The 19,994-nt window shown below is 39.2% G+C and overlaps 1 protein-coding gene across 2 annotated transcripts in view; it reads right to left on the bottom strand.

Annotated features, from left to right (window-relative positions):
* Nucleotides 1–19,771, bottom strand: part of ATP2A2 (ATPase sarcoplasmic/endoplasmic reticulum Ca2+ transporting 2) — a 49,082-nt gene extending 29,311 nt beyond the window's left edge. For both annotated transcript variants that reach the window (XR_010073207.1, XM_063351537.1), the window contains exons 1-5: nucleotides 19,350–19,771; nucleotides 18,239–18,256; nucleotides 18,063–18,145; nucleotides 9,616–9,720; nucleotides 6,427–6,565 (exon numbers count right to left, since the gene is read on the bottom strand). Coding sequence is in view for 1 of the 2 variants with exons in the window: in XM_063351537.1 (XP_063207607.1) it covers nucleotides 6,427–6,565; nucleotides 9,616–9,720; nucleotides 18,063–18,145; nucleotides 18,239–18,256; nucleotides 19,350–19,467 (463 nt within the window). In the remaining variant the exon portion in view is untranslated. The remainder of the gene's footprint in view (nucleotides 1–6,426; nucleotides 6,566–9,615; nucleotides 9,721–18,062; nucleotides 18,146–18,238; nucleotides 18,257–19,349) is intronic.
* Nucleotides 19,772–19,994: the final 223 nt, after the last annotated feature.

The following is a 19,994-nucleotide window of genomic DNA, read 5'->3' as shown; positions in this document are numbered from 1 at the left end:
TGATTTCCTTAGACCATGAGAAACTTAATTTTTCTTCCGTAGTAACAGGTTTTAAGTATTTAACACTTCCTGAACAGGGTATAATAAAATGCTACCAAAAATCAGAAGCTTTACAAAACAGGAAGATAAAGTACCTCTACGCTTTCATACAAGGCCAAGAGCGTCAAATTGTCAAAATTAGAAAAAGTGACTATGAAATATATTTTAAGTCTGAGTTTCCAATCCAAACCAGTAAGGTAGATTTATTTTCCAGCAAGAAAATAAGTATTAAGTTTTAAAAAAAAAAAAAAAAGTGTAAGTTTTTACCATACCAGTAAACCAGCATTTTCTTTTACTGACAAGATGACAGAACAAGACATTTTAATACATTCACTCCTTGCATTTAGGATGCATGCAACAGATTAGACAACGTTAATGAAATAGCCTTCTCTATCATATGCTGTTCTGCATTCTGGCCAGACAGAAAAAAAATCCACAGAGTTTACTGTGCAGCGTATGCAAAAGCATGATTATGCTACCTAAGAACTGCGAGAGGCAGAAGTTTAAAAAAAGAAAAGACAGACAAAGCACTTAGACAGATTGTGTTATCAATGCAAACCAGAAATACAGAAAAAGCTTAGCTTTCTGGGAGCAAAATATTTTAAAGTCAGAACAGAGGGTTATATTGAGAAAAATTTATATACTGTATTACACAGTACATAACACTTGAATCACTCCTATTTTATTTCTTCTCGTTCTGTAGAAATGTACTTCCAAGTGTCATTCTCTCTGAAGAGGGCACCAGAACATTAAACAAGATGTGCCAGTGGACAGGTACCCTGCCTATAAAAATATCTAACAGCAGAAAGAACGAACCGGTAAGTTAACCTTCAACTTTTGCCAGATCAGGTAGAGAGCAATGACACCTTCACACCAAAGCTGAAGTCCCGTTTCCATGTTAGGCTGCATTTGGGTAACCCAAGAACAAACAGTAAGAATTCGGGAAGTGCAGCATAGCTCCAAGTGCAAGTTTTCTTTAGCCATTAAAATGCTTGCTTTCCCAGAGTGATACAGTATTAACTGAACATTATCCTGGTGTTCAAGTCTTTTGTTCAGTACTATTTGTGCTTATAATAAAACCCACTGGAGTATTGGTTCTAATCAGAGTATAGAACATCAGATATGTTCTGAATTCAAACAATTAAAACAGAATTAGTTTCACTATTTTTACTTAGGAGCTTGGCAACTGGAGGAAAATGCTACAAGATTTGGGAAAAGACTGGAGATGTGTTTCCTAAGTTTTCAAATGTGTGTTGAAAGTGACACAAGTTTAGGCTGTGCCCTGACTTGAACCTCACGTAACTCCAGTGTCTGGTTATCTCAAAGCTGACTCTGATGTGTTAGGAGTTTGACAGCCAAAGTGTTCACTGAAGCCCACAGATTTATGCACTACTTGGTACATGTATTTATTAACCACTAATCTTACTTTCATATTTTTTCCCCTCTTTCAAAAGCAGTACTTCATGGGGGGAAAAAAAAACCCCATAAAGTCAAAATACGTGCTTAATCTTTAAAATTCAAACCTGTCAACTTGCACTAGGTAAGAAAAAAAACACAACAAAAAAAACAACAAACAACTTGCAGTCAACTTTGTTTCCGTGTCAAGAGATGCTCTCAGCAGCACGCTTTTAAGACAGGCTCCCGCAGGCCACCATTCTTAAGACTTAAGTCTTGCTCCATCTTTTTCATTATCTTTTTTCCTCCTATCTCAATACTTTTCCAAAAAAGTAAACTTGCATCTCTAGCACTGAGTCTGAAAATCAACTCTAGTTATTGGAAAAGTAACACAGGCACAAGGACCCAGATGGTTTTGAGTAAGATCTGCAATATCAATGTTTGTTGCTTATACTATCAGGGAGAACCTGCAGCTCTTTGTTACTACACTGGAGTTTGACATAATTCACCTTAAGAATCTTCCTTCCCAATCTTCTTTACGCCCAAATTTATCTTCCCTTAATTATAAGGCATCTATGCTATAGGAAGTCTCTGCAGTTAGAATTAAAAGCCTCTGGAAGTAGCACTTGCATACTTTATGCCAGGTATAAACGTAAAACTAAGTCTTCTGGAATACACACTAATTTAATAAGCAACAGCTTCTGAGAACTCTGTGTTTATTTTTAAGCTGCTGAGTACTTACAGATATAATAATGGATGACAAGAACCATCATTCAGCACTTCAGGCAAAAGAGGAACTACTGTAACTCCAGTTTGGTCAGTTACAGATTGCAACCAATGAACGTTCATTTATTAAATTACAGAAAGTCAGATATTCTGTATCTAAAATAGAACATTTTAGACAGAAAAATACAACAGAAGTGAACAAAGCTCATTTCTGTTCCCAAATGTTCTTCTTTTAAAATAAGTTATTTGCAACCAGTTTATTCCATTTTGTCAGACTGGATTTCATATGAAAATTCTAAGAACTAAGACCATGCTGTTTTACGTTTCCATTTAAAATGTTGCTTTAACCAAGGCAAACAAAAACTTAACGAAAACAAAGGACGTCTTTAATCCAATAAGATAGCCACTAGTAATGAATTTAGAGTGTATCCTCCAATAAGCTTTTATAGCAGCGCGATAATCCATTTTAAGACAGGCAAACTGAAAAGCCATTTGAGGACAGCATCTGGATTTTTTTCAGTTCATCAGTTCTAAAAAACAAACAGTGTAGCTTGGTAACCCTTATACACTGCACTTCTGAGAACTATGCCCACCACACGTCTGCAAGCAAGTTTGAGGCATACATCCCAAACCTGTAACTCCAACTTAATCCCAAAGAGTTCCCATTGATTGTACAGGATCTTTTCCACCATCTCTGCTTAAGCGGTCATGGAAGAAAGTCTTCCAAACATATACAGGTAAGAAATTCATGTCTGTACAGTCTCTGAGCAAACAGGGACGACAGTGTCTGCTAGTACACCTGCAAAATTTCAGGGCAGCTTTTATGTTGAATTTGTTAGCTACAAGGCATAAGGACCAGTAATTGCTCATCCAGGCTTCTGCAGTACCTGTATGCACACTGACCCACAAGAGACACATAAGACAGTAGGTTACCTACCACTTGAGGGACAGCCTAATTCAGGTTACTCCGTATTTACTGCAAGGTGACAATGCAGACCTGCGGTTTTCACTTACTACTTCAAGTCAAGTAAACCAGCATCTATTTCCTCTGACAGATCAGTTAAAGAAAGCGTCTTCCAGAAGCTTTATTTTAGAAGGCCACGAGGCAGACTGAATAGTCTATATAATGAACACTGTCAAACTCTACAAATAACCTAAAGAGCCAGAATAAGAGGTAATACTGAAAACCATTATTGCACTGTCTTTGGGTTACACTAAGCCAACCAGGTTTATCTTTAATGGGTTCAAAACTACTGAAAATATCAAATTATTTTGGATATGGTTCAGTCCTGCCTATCCTCAGGGAACTCTTGCAATGTAAAGAGGCAAATATATTCCCCCACTTCCCCTGAACTGCAGTATCTCCCAGTTCCTACAACAAAGAGTTCTCTGTGTCAGACCCACATATAGCTACTTCAAATTAACAGAGCTGTTTTAGCATTAAATAAAAGTATTTCGTAATAGAAGACCTGTAGAAAGTTGTTCAAAATTAGATATCAGCATAGGGGAGAAACCTATCACCTGGTTATTTATGCCACTCGGTTCAAAGATATTTGCCTGGACACACAAATGTCATTGGCACTTTGCCTAGAATTCCATACCCAGATATGTATCCTAGTATGAAGTGCTCTGTCACTTCCCTACATGGTCATCTTTTTGCAAACACCATGTCAAAGGCCATCGCAGTACTCTTACACTTGAAGCACAGGCATGCACACAGTCTCTCTCACCTCCAGGTCTTGACACTAACGCTGGTACACAGTGTATTGCTCTTCTCCACTTGCTCAGTAGCTTTTCTGAGTTTGATTACCATTAAAATTTCATCATTGTCTATCTACAAGTTAGAATTTATTGTTTCAGTATCAGAGTTTGTATTATGCTGAAGCACTTATTTCTGTATTAAACATCCACATGACTTACATTTAGTTACCGTCACATGAAGGTGCAATTGATTATATTTGCCAATATAAGTTTAAGTGAGTATTTTAACCAGCATGAGCTTCTACAGTCAGTCAACAAGCTAGACCACCTATCTTAAAGGACAGTCGTAAGAGTTGGAAAATCTTTGCTTCTCTACAGGAGCATACTAGTTTTTAAGTTTGTCCTTTTTAAAAAAAATAAAAATCAGTTCTACATGTGTTGGACTATCAGACACTGTTCTACAAGCAGATTTTAAAATAATGCAATAGTAACCCTATGAAAAATAGGATACAATGTTTGTTAAAGATAGCCTAATGTTATAGGTATGCTAGTCAGAGGTTTATTTCCAATTCATTTTCTCCTTCACAGGCCTTTTAAAGAGATGTCTCAAGGCACAAGTAATTGATTTGATACTGACAATATACAGCAAGCTAAATAAAAGCCCACACATCCCCCAGGTGTTTCATATACAACTTTAGCTTTGTCGTTTTCTCTAAGATAAAAATACAACCTCTACCTCTTCTAAAATACCAAAGAATCAAGCAGAAGATTTTCTGTGCTCTAGACACTTGGTAGAGCAGCAAAATCCAGCGTTTTTCCTTAGCAAGACAGCCCAAATCAGTACAAAAAACATAGTCATCAACTTGCAATTCTACCAATAGTGCTTTAAAATACCAAAAAAACACAACCCCAATATACTCCCATTATATAAACTGCTTCCAAAACTACCATTTTGTTGCTGACATTTTAAGACAGAATAAAGACTCGGACTAGACATCTACTGCAGAATCTGTAATTTATACAGTTTCCTTTGCCTCAAAAAGGACGCAGAAAACCTCAGCTGCTCAAACAAAATCTCATTGCAGAACTCACAGATTTGACTGTACAGTGCAGTAAGTGCAGTAATAGTGAGTCAAAACAGCAGAGTAAGTGACAAGGTATCATAATTCACCCTTTATTTCAGCTATCAGCACTTTGTATTCGTACTTGTTCTCCACCGACAAATGCTAAGAGGAAACTAGTCTCAGCCTTCGTGAGATCCACACTCACTCTGAATTACCCGAGCTGGGGCTGCTGTAGCTGAATGATCCTATGCACAAAACAGAGGCTCGAGACTGGGCTCAGCGCATGTTAAAGTTTCTCAAGGAATGAAAGCTGGGCAGACAGCCAACACCAGCTTAATTTTGAGTGCATACTCTCGCTGCCTGCTAATTAAAATAGGAGGATAGTCAAGTTTAAGGGTATATATTTATCTCCTCCTGAGACCGCTACCACCTCTAAAAGCAAAGTGACACTAGTGGAAGGAAAAAGTTTGATGTACACTCTAAATTGTTCCCAAAGGAACAATCACTTAGTTAGCAGTTGATTATGACCTACAAAATATGAGTATGCAATTACTCCTGGCACTTAACAAGAACCACCTCATTTTATCTGGGAAGGAATCAGAAACACTGAAGTCACTGACAAGTCCTGTTTAGAGGAAAAAGTTATGGGGGTGGCATTATCACCAACATGAAGGAGTTGATGCAGTAAAATGCCAAAGTTAAGACTCTTACATATAAGTATCCAGTAGTTATATTTTCGCACTCCTTCCGAATAAAGATACACCATTTAGGGCAAATCTAAGTTACTGGAAAGCTTGATGCAAAAGTCCAATCTTTTAAGACTGGTACTTCAAACGTTCACACTGGAGAAACAGGAAGCGTACTTTGCATAGTTATCTATTTGCAGTTGCCCATACAGCAGTAGCAAAAGAAGCAATAAAGAATTATGAACCATAAGAAAACAATGAGGTCACATGCCCGTCATGCAGCAGAGAGGACAGATGAAGACATTTGGGAAGAGAAGTTGAAAGGCACTGCTGCTGCAAGTGTAAGAGTTGGAAAAGCCTTCAGATGAAATTAGCTTTTCTTCTATAAAGGTCAGAGCATGACTAAACACAGTAAATAAAAAAATCTCTGTATTCCAGAACCCAAGGAAACTCAACACATTTAAAAGCAAGGAAAAGAGTATTTTGTGACAGAAACCAGTTAAGACACTCTGAAACCAGACTTTAGAAAATTAAAATTATAGAGTTGTGACAAGTGTTAAAACCTGTACTCCAATTAAGATGCTTTGCTTTTAGACCTAGCAATTAAACTAAGTGGTAATTTGAAAAACAATCCCCTCAATACAAATGCACATTTAAGGTAATTACAGATAAACAGAAGCAAGACTGTTCTTAAGTGAAGCACATACTTAGGTGTCTTTGAAAACTCCCCCCAGGGCCTCAAATCATAAGAAAAGACCCCCCCAATTTTACAATAATATGCTGATACACATATGTACTACATACAGGAGCCTTACCTGCCACTTCTACAATATCGCCTGGGACGATGTCTCTTGCTTTAATCCTCTGTACACTTTTCCGGTCTTGTCGATACACTTTGCCCATTTCTGGTTCATATTCTTTAAGCGCTTCAATAGCATTTTCAGCATTTCTTTCCTAGAATACAGCAAAAATGTGTAATTTTAAAAGCTCTAAAGGAAAAATACACTTGTCAGATCTAATTTTTCAAATGCATTATCATATGAATACTACTGACTCAGCTCAACTACATTTGTTCATAGAGAAAATTATGTGACCTCTGCCCTTGTGAGGTTGCTGCCTGGAAATCATTACAACATAATTCAGATATTAGTGGGTATTTAGAACCTACAAGTTGCTTATTCGAACTCCACAGCATTTCCCATCAAGAATATCCAGTGTCTTGTTACAGGGAGGCCACACACAGAGTTCTATGTAACATAGGGATGCTTTTTGATGTAAAAACCAGAAGCACTAAGCAGAATTAAGACTCATGGATGTAGTCCTGTCTCAGCTGTACCTTAGCAGCTGGAGCAGCTTAGACTCAGACTGGAATGGTCTATCACTACTGAACTTCACCTACTGATAGAAATCAAGGGTCAAGTTTAGACAGAGCTCAAACACCGTATTATCAACTTCGTTTCAGCAAATCAAGTCACACTGAAGTGAAATTAAAGCATACAGACAAGAAAGTTACCCAGAGCCTCTAACAGAATCCCCACACACATCAACCTTTTTTATTTCCACTAACACTAGCACAATAGCTTTCCTATCTCAAGCGCAGTTTTCTCAGCGAAGCACTAGCAGAGATTGATATCAGTGTCGTGATGCCACCTAGATAAAGGACAACATAAGAAACCAACAGCTTGTAAAGTCCTCCTTCTCTAGCTCTTGGAGAATTAACTTATTTTCCACTTTCCAGCCTATTGACAAATACAAAAATCGTATAGTCCTGATGATTAATAGATAATGGTAAGGGTGCACATAGTTTTTAGAACATCTGCCCTTCAAATACATACCAGCTTTTCCAGATAATAAAAACTCCTCCTGCACATATCAAAGCAGAACCCTAATCTTCAGAAATTCAAAGGCTGAGGTACTAGGTACTTCCGCATAACAATGCGGCTGAAAACCAGCATTACCAAAACTACCTTGAAAGATTGACACAGCTCAGTACCAAGCAGTGCAGAAATACCAGCACAGACCCATAAAGCCATAATTAATAGTAGCCTCATAGTCCGCCAGGTAAGTTAATTCTGCTCCTCAGCACAATAATAATGATATTGCTTTCCTGTGGATTAACTAAGAGTTAACATCAGACAAAACCTTAAAGGTATAAAAGAAAGTCCCACAAATGCAAAGTTAGTTAAATGGAACTTTTCCTTCAAAAAGGAGAAATAAAAAAGAACGAAACACGGTTCAGCAAGGACAGCCAGCTCAGCATGTTAGGCTCTATGTTTTTGTTCCCAGTTTGCTTGAAGTTACGGTAGTTAGACTACCTTGCCAACCACTGAAGTACTAGCAGATGGCACTTCGGGAAAAGGGCACGTGAGAGGAAAGGTTGAGGAGGGCAGAGCTGAGGCAATGACTCAGTTGCTCACATCAAGTACCTGTAGAAACAGATACATTTATGGGTGGAGACTACGTACTGTGACTTATTTTCCATGCCCATTAAAACAAGGGAATGAGTCATTTCATCTGCACAGCAACTCTGTTTCACATTTGAGTTCACTGCATGTAGAGATAGATATAGATATAGATATAGATATATATATAGGTATTCTTTGCACACTATAATGGCTGAAAAACAATTGGTTATTTGCTAAATCAGGGTATGCAACTACACGAGAACATCCCCAAACTATATAGATCGCTTTACATTTCATACTTACAATTACTACATGCAAAATTCTAACTCAAAGTTAAAGCAATTATGCAAGAATTAATCTTTATGAAGATTTGAATAGAAAGTGACACTTAAGGGGGCAATGCTATCATCCCTCGACTGACATTACCTCTTCTCTCCAAACTAGCTCTAGCAGTTGTGCAGCAAGCTGGGTACTGCTAAAAACTGATTTTTTCCAAGGGTTAGACTTCATCCAGCTTACTTGGGCGAGCACAAAGCAGAGCACAGGAATGTGCAGCAATGCCACTGAATTCCACTTCTGGTGCCTTCCAGTGTGTAGGCCCCTCTCTAACATGTTTAAACCTGTAAATAGGGCTCCTCCTCTCAATTTTGTTGTTATTTCAGACAATTCTCTGAAAGGGTTTTTTTTTTTTCCTTTTTTTATTTTATTATTGTTTTAAAGCATGAAACCCAACTTGCTAAGATAGCAAGTAATTACGTCACATTAACATCACTCCTTTAAAAAAAAAAAAAAACAAAACCCAAAAAAACCAACAACCAACCTTACAGAGAACTTAAATTATCATAAAAATCCTAGAATACTTTCTATCTGCAGAAAAACAGTTCTAATAAAACATGCCCTACCTGAAGTGGTCAAATTAGTAAACTAAAGTCATATGAGCAATTTTGTTTTGGCATCTCAAGAAGCGTTAGAATATATTACTGATGTTACTGCCGATACGATTTATAAAAAGCCATCTAATTCATCTGACAGCTGATAACGTAGGAAAAATTTCATAGTATTTAGATGTTTTCAGAAGAAACTTCTGCCTTTTGACAGAAATGCAGTCTTTAGACGTACACTTAAATTGAATAGGAAGAATTAATACTGAACTAATAAGCGTACTAAAACATGGCATCTGTCTCAACAGGAAACAGACAAGAAACTAGATTACACATGTTCCATCCTTTGTTCCTTAGTTGACAAAACTTCTTTTTTGGCAAGCCAATCCCTGATGTCTTTTTAGCTTTGCAAAATTTGATTTATTTCCTGAATTCAGGCCTTCATTCTGGACTGCCTAGTTTGTATGTTCACCAGCGTGTGGCTACACTGATGGGCACTCTGCCCTTTTGGCAATACTGCTGAAGCTTTCATTTTACCTTTAAGTCAACGCTTTCTGTCCAGAAGCTCTACAGTATGCTGGCTCTCAGGAATCTAAAGTTAGCAACACATATTACTTGCATTGTATGAAGCACCTGACACTACACTGTACAGTCCTTCCTCTTAAATCAAAAAACCTCCAAAACATTAGTGATTTGATGTTGTAAAAATACCGCATACCTGCCACACTCCCACAATTGCATTGGCTACTAATATAAGCAAGATTACAAAAGGCTCTACAAATGCTGTGATTGTTTCTTCACCTTCTTCAAACCAGGCCAGGACCTGTAAGAGAAAGAATTATTTAAATTACTGATTTATACAGACACCTTGCAAACTTAAGACCCGGTAAGTTTCAGCTTGAGGTTCAACTGCTTAGACTTGAGCAATTTTTGAAACCCCTCATTCTTCCATGGAGTAGTTCTGTAGTTCATGAATGAGTTGGCAATATGCAATGGAAAAGGAGAAAATCTTTACTGAAGTAGTACAAAGTTCATTTCCAAGGCTGCTCTTCTTTTAAAGGGGCAAGCCATTTATTTGGGAAACATATTGCTACTTTTGCTTCACAAATGAAAGCATAAGTTGTGAAAACAGCTACGGCAGTGAAAAGTTTCAAAAAAATGTTTCATTACTGTCTAGACCAGGATGCAGACAGATTAGTTTGACTACTTAGAACACTAAAGCTTTGCCAGAATCTGAATTTTAACCAAGTTAATTGTTCTTTACCAATAACTTAGACACACAAATGAAAACAGCTTTAGAAGTTTTCAGTGAGTAGATACAAAAAATAAGCACCTACTTATTTAAAGACAAGTAGTGCCTTATTGAACAATTTAAGTGAATTGTATAGTTACACATGAAGCTGAATTCTGAGCTGAACAGCTGATAAAACTCAAAACTGGATTTTTAAAAGGAAATCAACTTGAGGACTTGCATAAACAGCTCCACGTAGATTTTACTTGAATTCATTTGCTTTAGAATTAGACTCTAGTTTTAGGCTTCTGCTATTCACTTGACTTGAATGAGTGTATGTCAGGGCCTCTGCAGAGTTGTGCAGTTACTAAAGAAAAGTCAAGCAAACACAACCAGAGAGGAAGAGCTTTTTCATCAACGTGTTGAGCAACAGGAAGCCTGGAAAGTGACAGTAAATAGGAACAACGTGTCGAGATAATTAGGGCTGGTAGTCAGGCAACAGCACTCTGAATCACTAGAAGACTGCAGCGAGCAAACCGTTACTAAAGCAAGCGCCATAATTCCACCAACGTGCTGCTCAGAGCTATTGCTCAATTGTGAAACACTCCAGGATGTTAAAAGGAAGGAGCAGCAGCATGAAAGCCTCAAGCAGAAAACAGACTGTCAAGCAAATCCAATGCAACAACAATTTTTTATTACAAAAGGATAAACTTATAAGATCCAGCTTAAGATTAATAAGACTGAAACATTCCAGCTGGCAACACAACATTTTGAGGGTCTGTGTAATCACTCTGGAGAAGATATTTAGTTAGGATCTCTTAATGCTCTCTACATCTCGGTGTTCCCTACTGTTGAGAGATATTAGTTGTTTAGCTGAAATAAGTAAGTTTTAATTAGAATAAATTACTTAGGGTTATAATATGGTGTGATTTATGCTGTTTGCCTAGCTTTACTTAGCATAAGTGGCTAGATTTGCTGAAGCCTTTAGGCCACAATAGTTAATTTTCTCCATAATTCTCCTAGCAGCTGGTACAGTGCTGCTCAGTCTTTCAGCATGAGGAAAATGTCCGTAACACACTGGTGCTTCGATAGTGTTTTTCCCCAAGTCTGGGACTTTTAAGTTTCCCGTGTTACCCCAAAAATCACCATTGGACTAAAAGATGCACGAAGAGTGGTGTGTGTGCAACTCCTTGAATGGCGTGCGAGTGCTCGGGCAGCGACTTCTCTTTTAACGCTTCCCTCCTCCCACACCACTTATGTCCAATCCCCAGTAACAACTTCTCCCATTTGACCTACTGGAGCAGTCACACAGTGCTCCACGCTGCAGTCTTCCCTCCACACTTTACCCCACAGATAGCTTTTACTCTGCTCCAGCACTGGCGCCTCCAGTGGAGCTACAGACATGGCTAACAGTACATATCCAGATTTCTTAGCATATACAAGCTCACACGCTGCCATCAGAAAAGCTGCTTGGTATCCTGTTTCTGCCCTCATTTTTTTTTTTTACTGGAATTCCACAGGGTCCATTTTGCTTCCAACAAAGCAAGTAAATTCAATCATTTTGTCATGTTCTTAACGGACCAGGCACCTACAAGGTTAACTGGAATAAGACATCTGCTTTACACAATGGTTTAAAATCATGATCTTTTTGGATTGAAGACCACGTGTTTCGTAAAATAACACTGAGGAAGCCTACAACTTTAAGAAGGGAAGTTGCCCCAAGGACAGCAAGATCCAAGTATGTCAAGGAGAACTAAAGTTAAGTTTTCGAAGGTTCTTTTCTTTCAAAGAGTGATTATTTCAAAAAGAGCAGATGAACTCAGATTAGAAATCCTGACAGCACAGATCTGATGCTTTACATCTTCACTGTTGGTTTTTTGGCAAAACTATCAATCTGTGGCCAGATTAGAATGAATTATCTAGTTAATCCTGGAAGCCAGTAACACACGTTTCTCCCCCAAAAAGTTTCCACAAAATTACCAACAGTGGGAAGATCCAAGCTCTAGTTTTAGAACATTTTAGTAAATATAGACATATAAGCAACAGAATACATTGCAAGTTCTTGCTTTTGTTACAGCAGACTACAGCTATATTAACACTCCATTTAGTACACTTGTGATACAGAACACATACAGCTGTAACAGGTCAGGTTTATTACTCGATAGCAGCCTGAAGCGAAAAAACAAAACCACAGTAAAAACCAAAGAGAAAGTAGAACAAGGAATACAGGTATTTAACTAAGCTTTTTTAGTAACAACAGATCATATGCTGAAGCCTGGTATAGACTAGACAATTCTTGTCCAAGGCATTGAGTCCTTGACAAAAAGTTTCCATTAGCACACTTTAAGACCCTGGAGAGTTTTTCAATGAGAGATCTTTTATTTGACTACTACTCCAAAGAGCCTCACCATATTTTAGCCCTAATCACTTTTAAGACTCACATGTAGAGCAGCTTTATTTCCAGGTCATTGATCTGCAATGTACTGTTCAGGCAGTATGGTCAATAAGTAGAGTTACCATGTATTTAAGAAGCTTAAAAGAGTAGGAAAAGAGAGTAAGATAATTGCTCAAGAGAAACGCAAGTCTGAAAATATAAGAGAAATTAATAGCCAGGCATAAAAGTCCCATATCAACAGCTAATGTAAGTAGCTTAAAGGACAACTTTCATTCAGCCTATTTGCTTTAGGGCTGCTAGAGCTATGGCTTGCAGAAGCCTATTTTAATCAAAGCTTAATGGGATGCACCTGCAGGACACTAAGCCAAAAAATACACAGTGACAGGCAACCAGCACTTGGTTTTGATGGTTATTTGTAAAAAGGGGGCAGAGGTACAATGCAGAAGTCAGCCAGCAATGAGGTGACTACTGATGAAAGCAGTCAGAAGAACAGAAGCCTCCTCAGAGCTTTTTGCATTTCTACAAGTTAAGCATCTCTGCATTGACAGATAAGTTATGGAGGCAAGTTGTCTCAGATGACTATGTATCATTGGGTAACAAAAACAGAATTAAAGAATGGAAGTTTCAAGATAGAACTCTGTTGCCCAGCAGGCTGTACCCGCTTACTACTAACAGAGGAAAAGCAAACAGTTTGTTGTCAGCAACCTAACAAGGTTTTTTGTTTGTTTTTCATTTTGACAATGGAAACTTAGAAGCAAGCTGGGAGAGTAAGATCTCGACCTAGCAAAAATAAGCACTGGACTAACTAAAGCAGGTCATGTAAAACCATGGACTGCTTTTAAGAGAGCTTTCTTCTCTTGTGATACTGTGAATTTAAATTTAGTATATTTTGGACAGAGTACTAACTACTGCTGACAAAACCCTCTGAGTGATTTCTCTTTTCAGTACAAATTATCTTAAAATTATGCAGATGCAAACTATTTGAGTAGACCTGATACTTGTTCCATGGCAGTTATACTGAACACTAGGAAATACTAAAGCAAGTCTCTGACTTTTAGTTCTATTATTCAGTCGAGATTTTTATTTCCTACCCAAGGAGAGAGGAGAAGAAAACCCGAACCACCCAAAACCACCCCAACAGATATTCTGACCACACATGTAAGTACAAAATTAAGAATTTTACTGGGTTAGCAGATTCTAAGCACCCATCAGATATGCTACTCTGTATTTCTGAAGATAAACACATTCCTGTGTTTATAGTAGCAATATGGGGGGGGAGGGGGAACACACATAGCAGCTACAGTTTAATTTCTACCAAGTAAAATGGAATCACAGTTACTTCTCACAGTTTTATCAGCCCTAACTATCAGCTGGTATCTTGGGTGGTATTGAGTAATCCGAGTTTAGCTCAAAGCATGTCAGCGTAATGTTCTACAGCAATCCTTATCTTGTACCACATACTCACTGCTACTGACCTTAGCAGGTAGCTTTTGGGGTGATACCAGGGCAACACCTGCAACATTTTTACTAGTACATCTTGCTTCCTCCAAGAGTAGCTTTGCTCACCTTTTAACACAGATTTGGTTGTGCTCATGCTAATTCAGAGGCTATAATCATCCCTGGATTAAACCACAATGTATTGTTTTAATCTAAACGTGGATATCCACTATTAGAAAACATCCCCAGAACATTCACTTCTCAATCATCTTAGGAATCAAAGAATTGAGGGGGGTGGGAATCCTATTGCTATATTAATACTCAAATTTTTGGTAGAGTTTAAAGTCTATGCTGCATCTCATAGAAGAAAATTCAGTAGAATTGCGATGCAAAGATAAGATTGCATGGTTAAGCATACATCACCATTTAAAACATATATACTTTACCAGAGAACTACTCTACATCAGATGCTCATCTAACAACTTGCCCAAGTCATACAGCAAAGCTGTTCTTTTATGTAAATACTGTGGACCTGAGTACATGCTACACAAGTAGCAAGAATTAAAAGCCCTAGTTCATTCAAAATTAAACATCCTCTTACTTGCACCTAGAAAGTCAGGTTATGAAGGCCTTTGAACTGCTGAATATCTCAGCAGTTCAATTTCTGCATAGATTCAACAGACCACCAAGACAAGGTCCAAGACGAAACCTAGATCCATTTACTCACCATCAGAAATTATTTCTTTTCAAAAGCCATACTTAAGGCCAATAAAAATACTGAAGAAAAAACAGTGTAAGATTTAAGCTGTTACTAACTAGGCACATCTGTAACAGCAGCTCCGACTTGGAATGTAGGACATAGTATCTACAGCCAACAGGCAGCATATGACTCCTACAATCAGCCAGGGGGACACAGATTCAGCTGTTAGTCTGATTTATTTTACTGACACATACCTGACAAGGGGGTGTGGGAGTAGAGGACACAAAAGACACTTTGAACAGAGGTTCATATTGTATGTAAAAGGGGATGTTTCTGCACAAAAACCTAATGCAGATCTCAATGTTAAAGACGGCTGTTTCCATGCAGTCACAACAGTAAGAATCTAATATGATTTATGATCACAACACAATCATCAGAAAAGCTTCCACAACACAAAACAATAATCCATATACCTCAAGATCGCCTCTCTCATACCTGAATCTTCAACATATTTTTTTTAATTGATGACGTACAGCTGGTGAAGAACACTGCTACATTCACTGTCCTAACTGCACCTATGCCATCCTTCAAATTAGAGTAAGTTTTCAGTGACACATTTAAAAAAAAGTGAATGCTACATACTCATGCCCAATTCCAACACTCAGCCCCCCCATTAGTAACCTGGGGGCTTTTAGGGTCATTTGTTCTTAAGTCCTCAGTAAGCCACCTTTTCCCATCCCTTGTCATTCAAAGGAAACTACTTATTTAAGCATCTTGATGAAAATTCCCTTTTGGACATACACCAGGCCTAGAAGTCTTCAGTTGAAAGTTACTTGAAACAGGAGCCATTCTCCAACCTTATTTCTGTTGGTACGCTATACAATGTCCTACTTTCTACTCAAGTGTTACAGTTTATGGTCTATCAAACAATAAATCATAGTAAAAAGCAGTCATTGAAGTGAGAATCAGCACTTCACTAAGTTCCACAGTATGATTCTGTAGGATCTGACACTGCCCCCAAGAAAGCCAGAAGTCTTGACTCATTAAAGAGCAGCTCTCAGCAGTATTACTCAACATCCAAATCCAACGCATATTTAACTGACTCCATTTTAAGCATAATTATCCATTTCGAGATCTCTAAGGTACTGGGAGTTTTGCATGCCTCGCAACCAGTACGAATGGAAAAAACTGAATTTCTAAGGCTTGTAAAAGATAGCATAATAAAGACACTTAAGTTAGCTCTAGCATTAAGTTCTTCTATCGGAAGAATGACTTAGCATAATTTGTAATCTCAGCATTATGTACAATTTCAGTTTTCAATGTAGTATTTTCAAGTGTTCTCATGGAACAATTACTGTCCACAAGCCTAACACAGCTACATACCCTATTCAGACATTTTCAGGCAGACCAGAATTTAGGTGACGTTAATCACATCCAATTTTTCGCAGCAATACAGTATTTATATCAACATACTCAATTGTTCTTTAGATTACTACAAAAGTCTCTAACATGCTTTCATCAAGAAAAAAAGTGTTAAAACCTAAGAAAACCAGACAACAGACGATCAGACAACAGATCTTTTGAGCAGGGAAAAAGCCAGAAACAAACACAAAGGGGAAGTGCTTTTAAAGTACCAAAACTATATCTATTTTTTTCTTCTGCATTTCATGAAAAAATCTTTACTACTGACATCAATTTATACTGGGTACCCATAACTCTTAAACAGAAGACAAAAAGGCAGAGCAGTAATCCAAGGTCATACACCGTGCCAGTTGCACAGAAGCAGAAAACCCAGATCTATCCTACACTACATGAGACTACAGTCTCCTCTTAATTAGATAGGAAAATTAAGCATAGTGAAAGAAGAAACCAAATCTAGCTACTAATCAAGTTTTCAAAGAGGGCTCGGCAGTGTATGTTCTATGACCTCTGTCAGTCTGGTATCATACCTTCTCAGATTCAGCAATGAAAGCTTAAAGTTTGGTGAATTTGATTTTTCACTTACTTGGTTATGATAAATAGAGTACCTTGTCATGAAAGGCTAACAAACTTCTGTACTGTCATTTATCTCATGGAATGAGACAAACATTTCTGAGTTTTCAGGAAAAAAAATACATCTCCTTCTCACCCTCCAGGAGAGGAAAATGGCGGGGGGGGGGGGAAGCTTTTAATGACCGGTTTATTCAATTTTCTGTAACCAGCCTGATTTCCTCCCCAAGAAACAGAAGAGTGAGTAAAGCACATCCACCTCCATGGACAAGATCAATGCCACCAACCATTACCTGGTAATGGTATATGCATACCAAAACCCAAAGCACTTTGAAAGGTGTCAGTGTGGGGATAGCTGAAACCTCTCTTGGTGAGGATCAGCAACACAGTATACACTGCAGCAGCCACAACAGGGCAATCCTTCCCCCAGCAAACAGAACAGCTTCAGAGTACGGTCTCCTCTGCCTGTCCTAATTAGCTTGCCCTTAGCTAAAGAGTCACCACAATTTCCACTCCCCCCCAAGAGCTGCAGCATTATTTTTTTTTCCTGAAGTAGTTAATTACAACTCTAGGGCAAAGTCTACTATAAACTTTAACTCCTACCTAAACAATTTAATATTCTGCACAGTTTTGTTTCTGTCATCCAGCTCCTCAAGACACACATCCTTCATCTTCCTTCTATACTTAGCCTTTGCTCAGTTTTCCAGTTTTTCAGCAAAAACATGCCCTTTACACATTATGTAGAAAGATTGCCTAAACATGCTTTAAAAAAAAATTAAAAGTATTATTCTTCTTTTAATCCTGTATGCAAAGCAAGATGTCCATTTAATGACTAGACTATCCAAAGGTCAGTTACCAAATTTGGTCAACAATGGTGCCATCACAGTCGTCATCATTCTTGTCACTGTCAAAAGCAACAACTGTCACCTTGCTATTATCAGGAAGGGAAGGCAACTGGAATATTCGCCATGTAAATTCTATTTACAGTCTGCATTGCATCCAAAAATGTCTTCCAATGATTATACATTGGGCTTGATAACGATTAACTCAAAGGCAAGAAGAATGTCCAGTTAAACACTTACGCACTCAAGGTTAGTTTTCAAAGCCAACAAAAGCATTGGGAAATCCCACCTCAAATAAGTAAACTGGGTTGAATGAGAAGTACTTTTTAAAATGTCTGTCTAGTGTTGTTACGTACTTATGACTCATGCAATGAAAGATTCCCTGAAATTTTCTTTTCTAGCATACAGAAACCTCTTCACAAGACAACTAATATAAGAGATAGCAATTTACTTCACATCTTATACCGCTACCTTTTGAGAAAGGTACTTCAGCGTGTACAGTTCCTATACAATGAGGCATCTGTCATTCTGCAATACAGAAGCCTATGAAATAGAAGAATTTCATACTTACGAAAGATATGCAAGCTGCCAGCAACAAAATTCTAACTAGTAAGTCTTCAAATTGTTCAATCACAAGCTCGAGTAAGGTTTTTCCTGCAATACGTAACAAAGCCATTTAATTATGTACATAAAAAAAATGATGAATTATCAACAAGAATCAGCAGATGCTTTCATGAACATGCTTACCTTCCTCTGCTGGTAACTCTGTCAGTGGATGATTTTTCCAGGAGGCATGTCAAAGAAAAGAAATCATTGAAGAAACACATTAGAACATTATAAGGCATCCACCAGATACTGTTCCTGAATTGCACACTCAACTGGGTTGGATTTGACAGACACACTGAAAGCCCCATTAAGGTGGCTCTTTTCATTAGAGCATCTGAATAGGCCCGATAGTTTTGCATTTTAAGACACATACAGATTTGCCGGAACGTGCTAAGGGTTATAATCCAGCCAAGTCATCACCCCAGCCAGCTGTGGGACTTCTGCTGTTGCTGCACACAAAGGGTCAAAGGCTCAAAATGCTTTTCAAATGCTTTGTGACAAAGGTTTTCCTCCACATTCACTTAAAAGAAACAAACCACCAAACTTGATTCAAAATATTTCAAATTCTTTCCTCCATTTTAAGGATATTTTCTTACTTATGCTCTCCCTTTTAGTACCCTGCAACTAGATTTAGTAATTCAAGAGGCATAAAAGCACTGTTAAAGCTAAAAAAAAAAAAACCCACCGTATAATCTTCTCACAGCTTTTCATTTTTACACAAAGGCACGGGAGTTCAAAAGGGACTAGGAAGGCCAAGCAATAAGGATTAAAAAAAAAAAGAAACACCTTATCGGCTCTATTCTGTGCCCCGACTCGAGAGAAGAATGTAAAAATAAGGGACAGAAAGGCACTAAAAAGCAGGGAAAAATGAAGGTCAAGACGGACAAAAAAAACCTCCAAACCCACAGCGCTTCATTTCAGAATGGAAGAAGATTTCCCACCGTTAAGGTGAAAGGAAACGGAGGTGACATCCTCCTTTCCAGGGCAGCCCTGTGAGCTTGGGGTATGAAAGAAACCCACGAGGTGGAGTTCAAGTCAGCCATCTTCTCTCCCTCGCTCCTATTCCGGGTCCTGCAAGAGATGCCGGCTTCGCAAATACACACACACACACGTTAGGCCTTGAAACAGGGCCCGGAGAAGGATGAGTGAGAAGAGAGACGAGCGGAAAAAAAGGGAGCATAAAGGGGAAGGCGACGAGCGGCAGCATCCCCGCGGCGGAGCGAGGCGGGCGGCGCGGGGCCGCTTCACCTACCGTTGGAGCCCCATTTCTCCTTCAGCTTCTTGACTTGCTCCAGGCTGAGCCCGGTGCTTTCGTTGACGCCGAAATAAGCCAAAACTTCCTCCACAGTCTTTGTGTGCGCGTTCTCCATGGCTGGGGCAGGGAGCAGCAAATGGTGCCTGGCCTTTTCTTCTTCCTCCTCCTCCTCAGCGGCGGCGGCGGCGGCAGGCGCGGCGGCGAGCCCCCTCCTCAGCCCCTCGCTCTCTCCCCCACCGCCCCCGTGCTATCACCATAGACCCCTCCCGCAACAGAGAGGAGCCCCCGAAGCCCTCCTCAGCGCCTCACTCTTCTCGGAAGAGGCGGGAGGGAGAGATAAAAAAAAAATATTAAAAATTAGAAAAAAAAAAAAAGGGGGGGGGGAAAGCCGCCGGAGGACAGGGAAAAAAATAAAAGCCCCCGCCCCCCTCCCACCCCACACGCCTTCCGAGGGAGCCGAGCCGCCTCTCCAGCGGGGATGAGCGGGGCTTCAGGCGCTGCCCGGCCCCGGCCGGGCGGCTGAGGAGAGGGAGAAGAGAGACGCGGGCCCGCGGCACCGCTGTCGCCTCAGGGGCGCGGGGAAGGCGTGCGGGGCGCGGCGGCTGCTCGCGCGGGGATGGGCCGCGTCCAGGTGGCCGAGCG

This window comes from Chroicocephalus ridibundus, chromosome 13 (assembly GCF_963924245.1).
Source record: "Chroicocephalus ridibundus chromosome 13, bChrRid1.1, whole genome shotgun sequence".
In the NCBI taxonomy this organism is placed as follows: Eukaryota; Metazoa; Chordata; class Aves; order Charadriiformes; family Laridae; genus Chroicocephalus; species Chroicocephalus ridibundus.
Note: the sequence above shows the minus strand (reverse complement) of the source record. Positions and strands in the feature narration are given on the sequence as shown.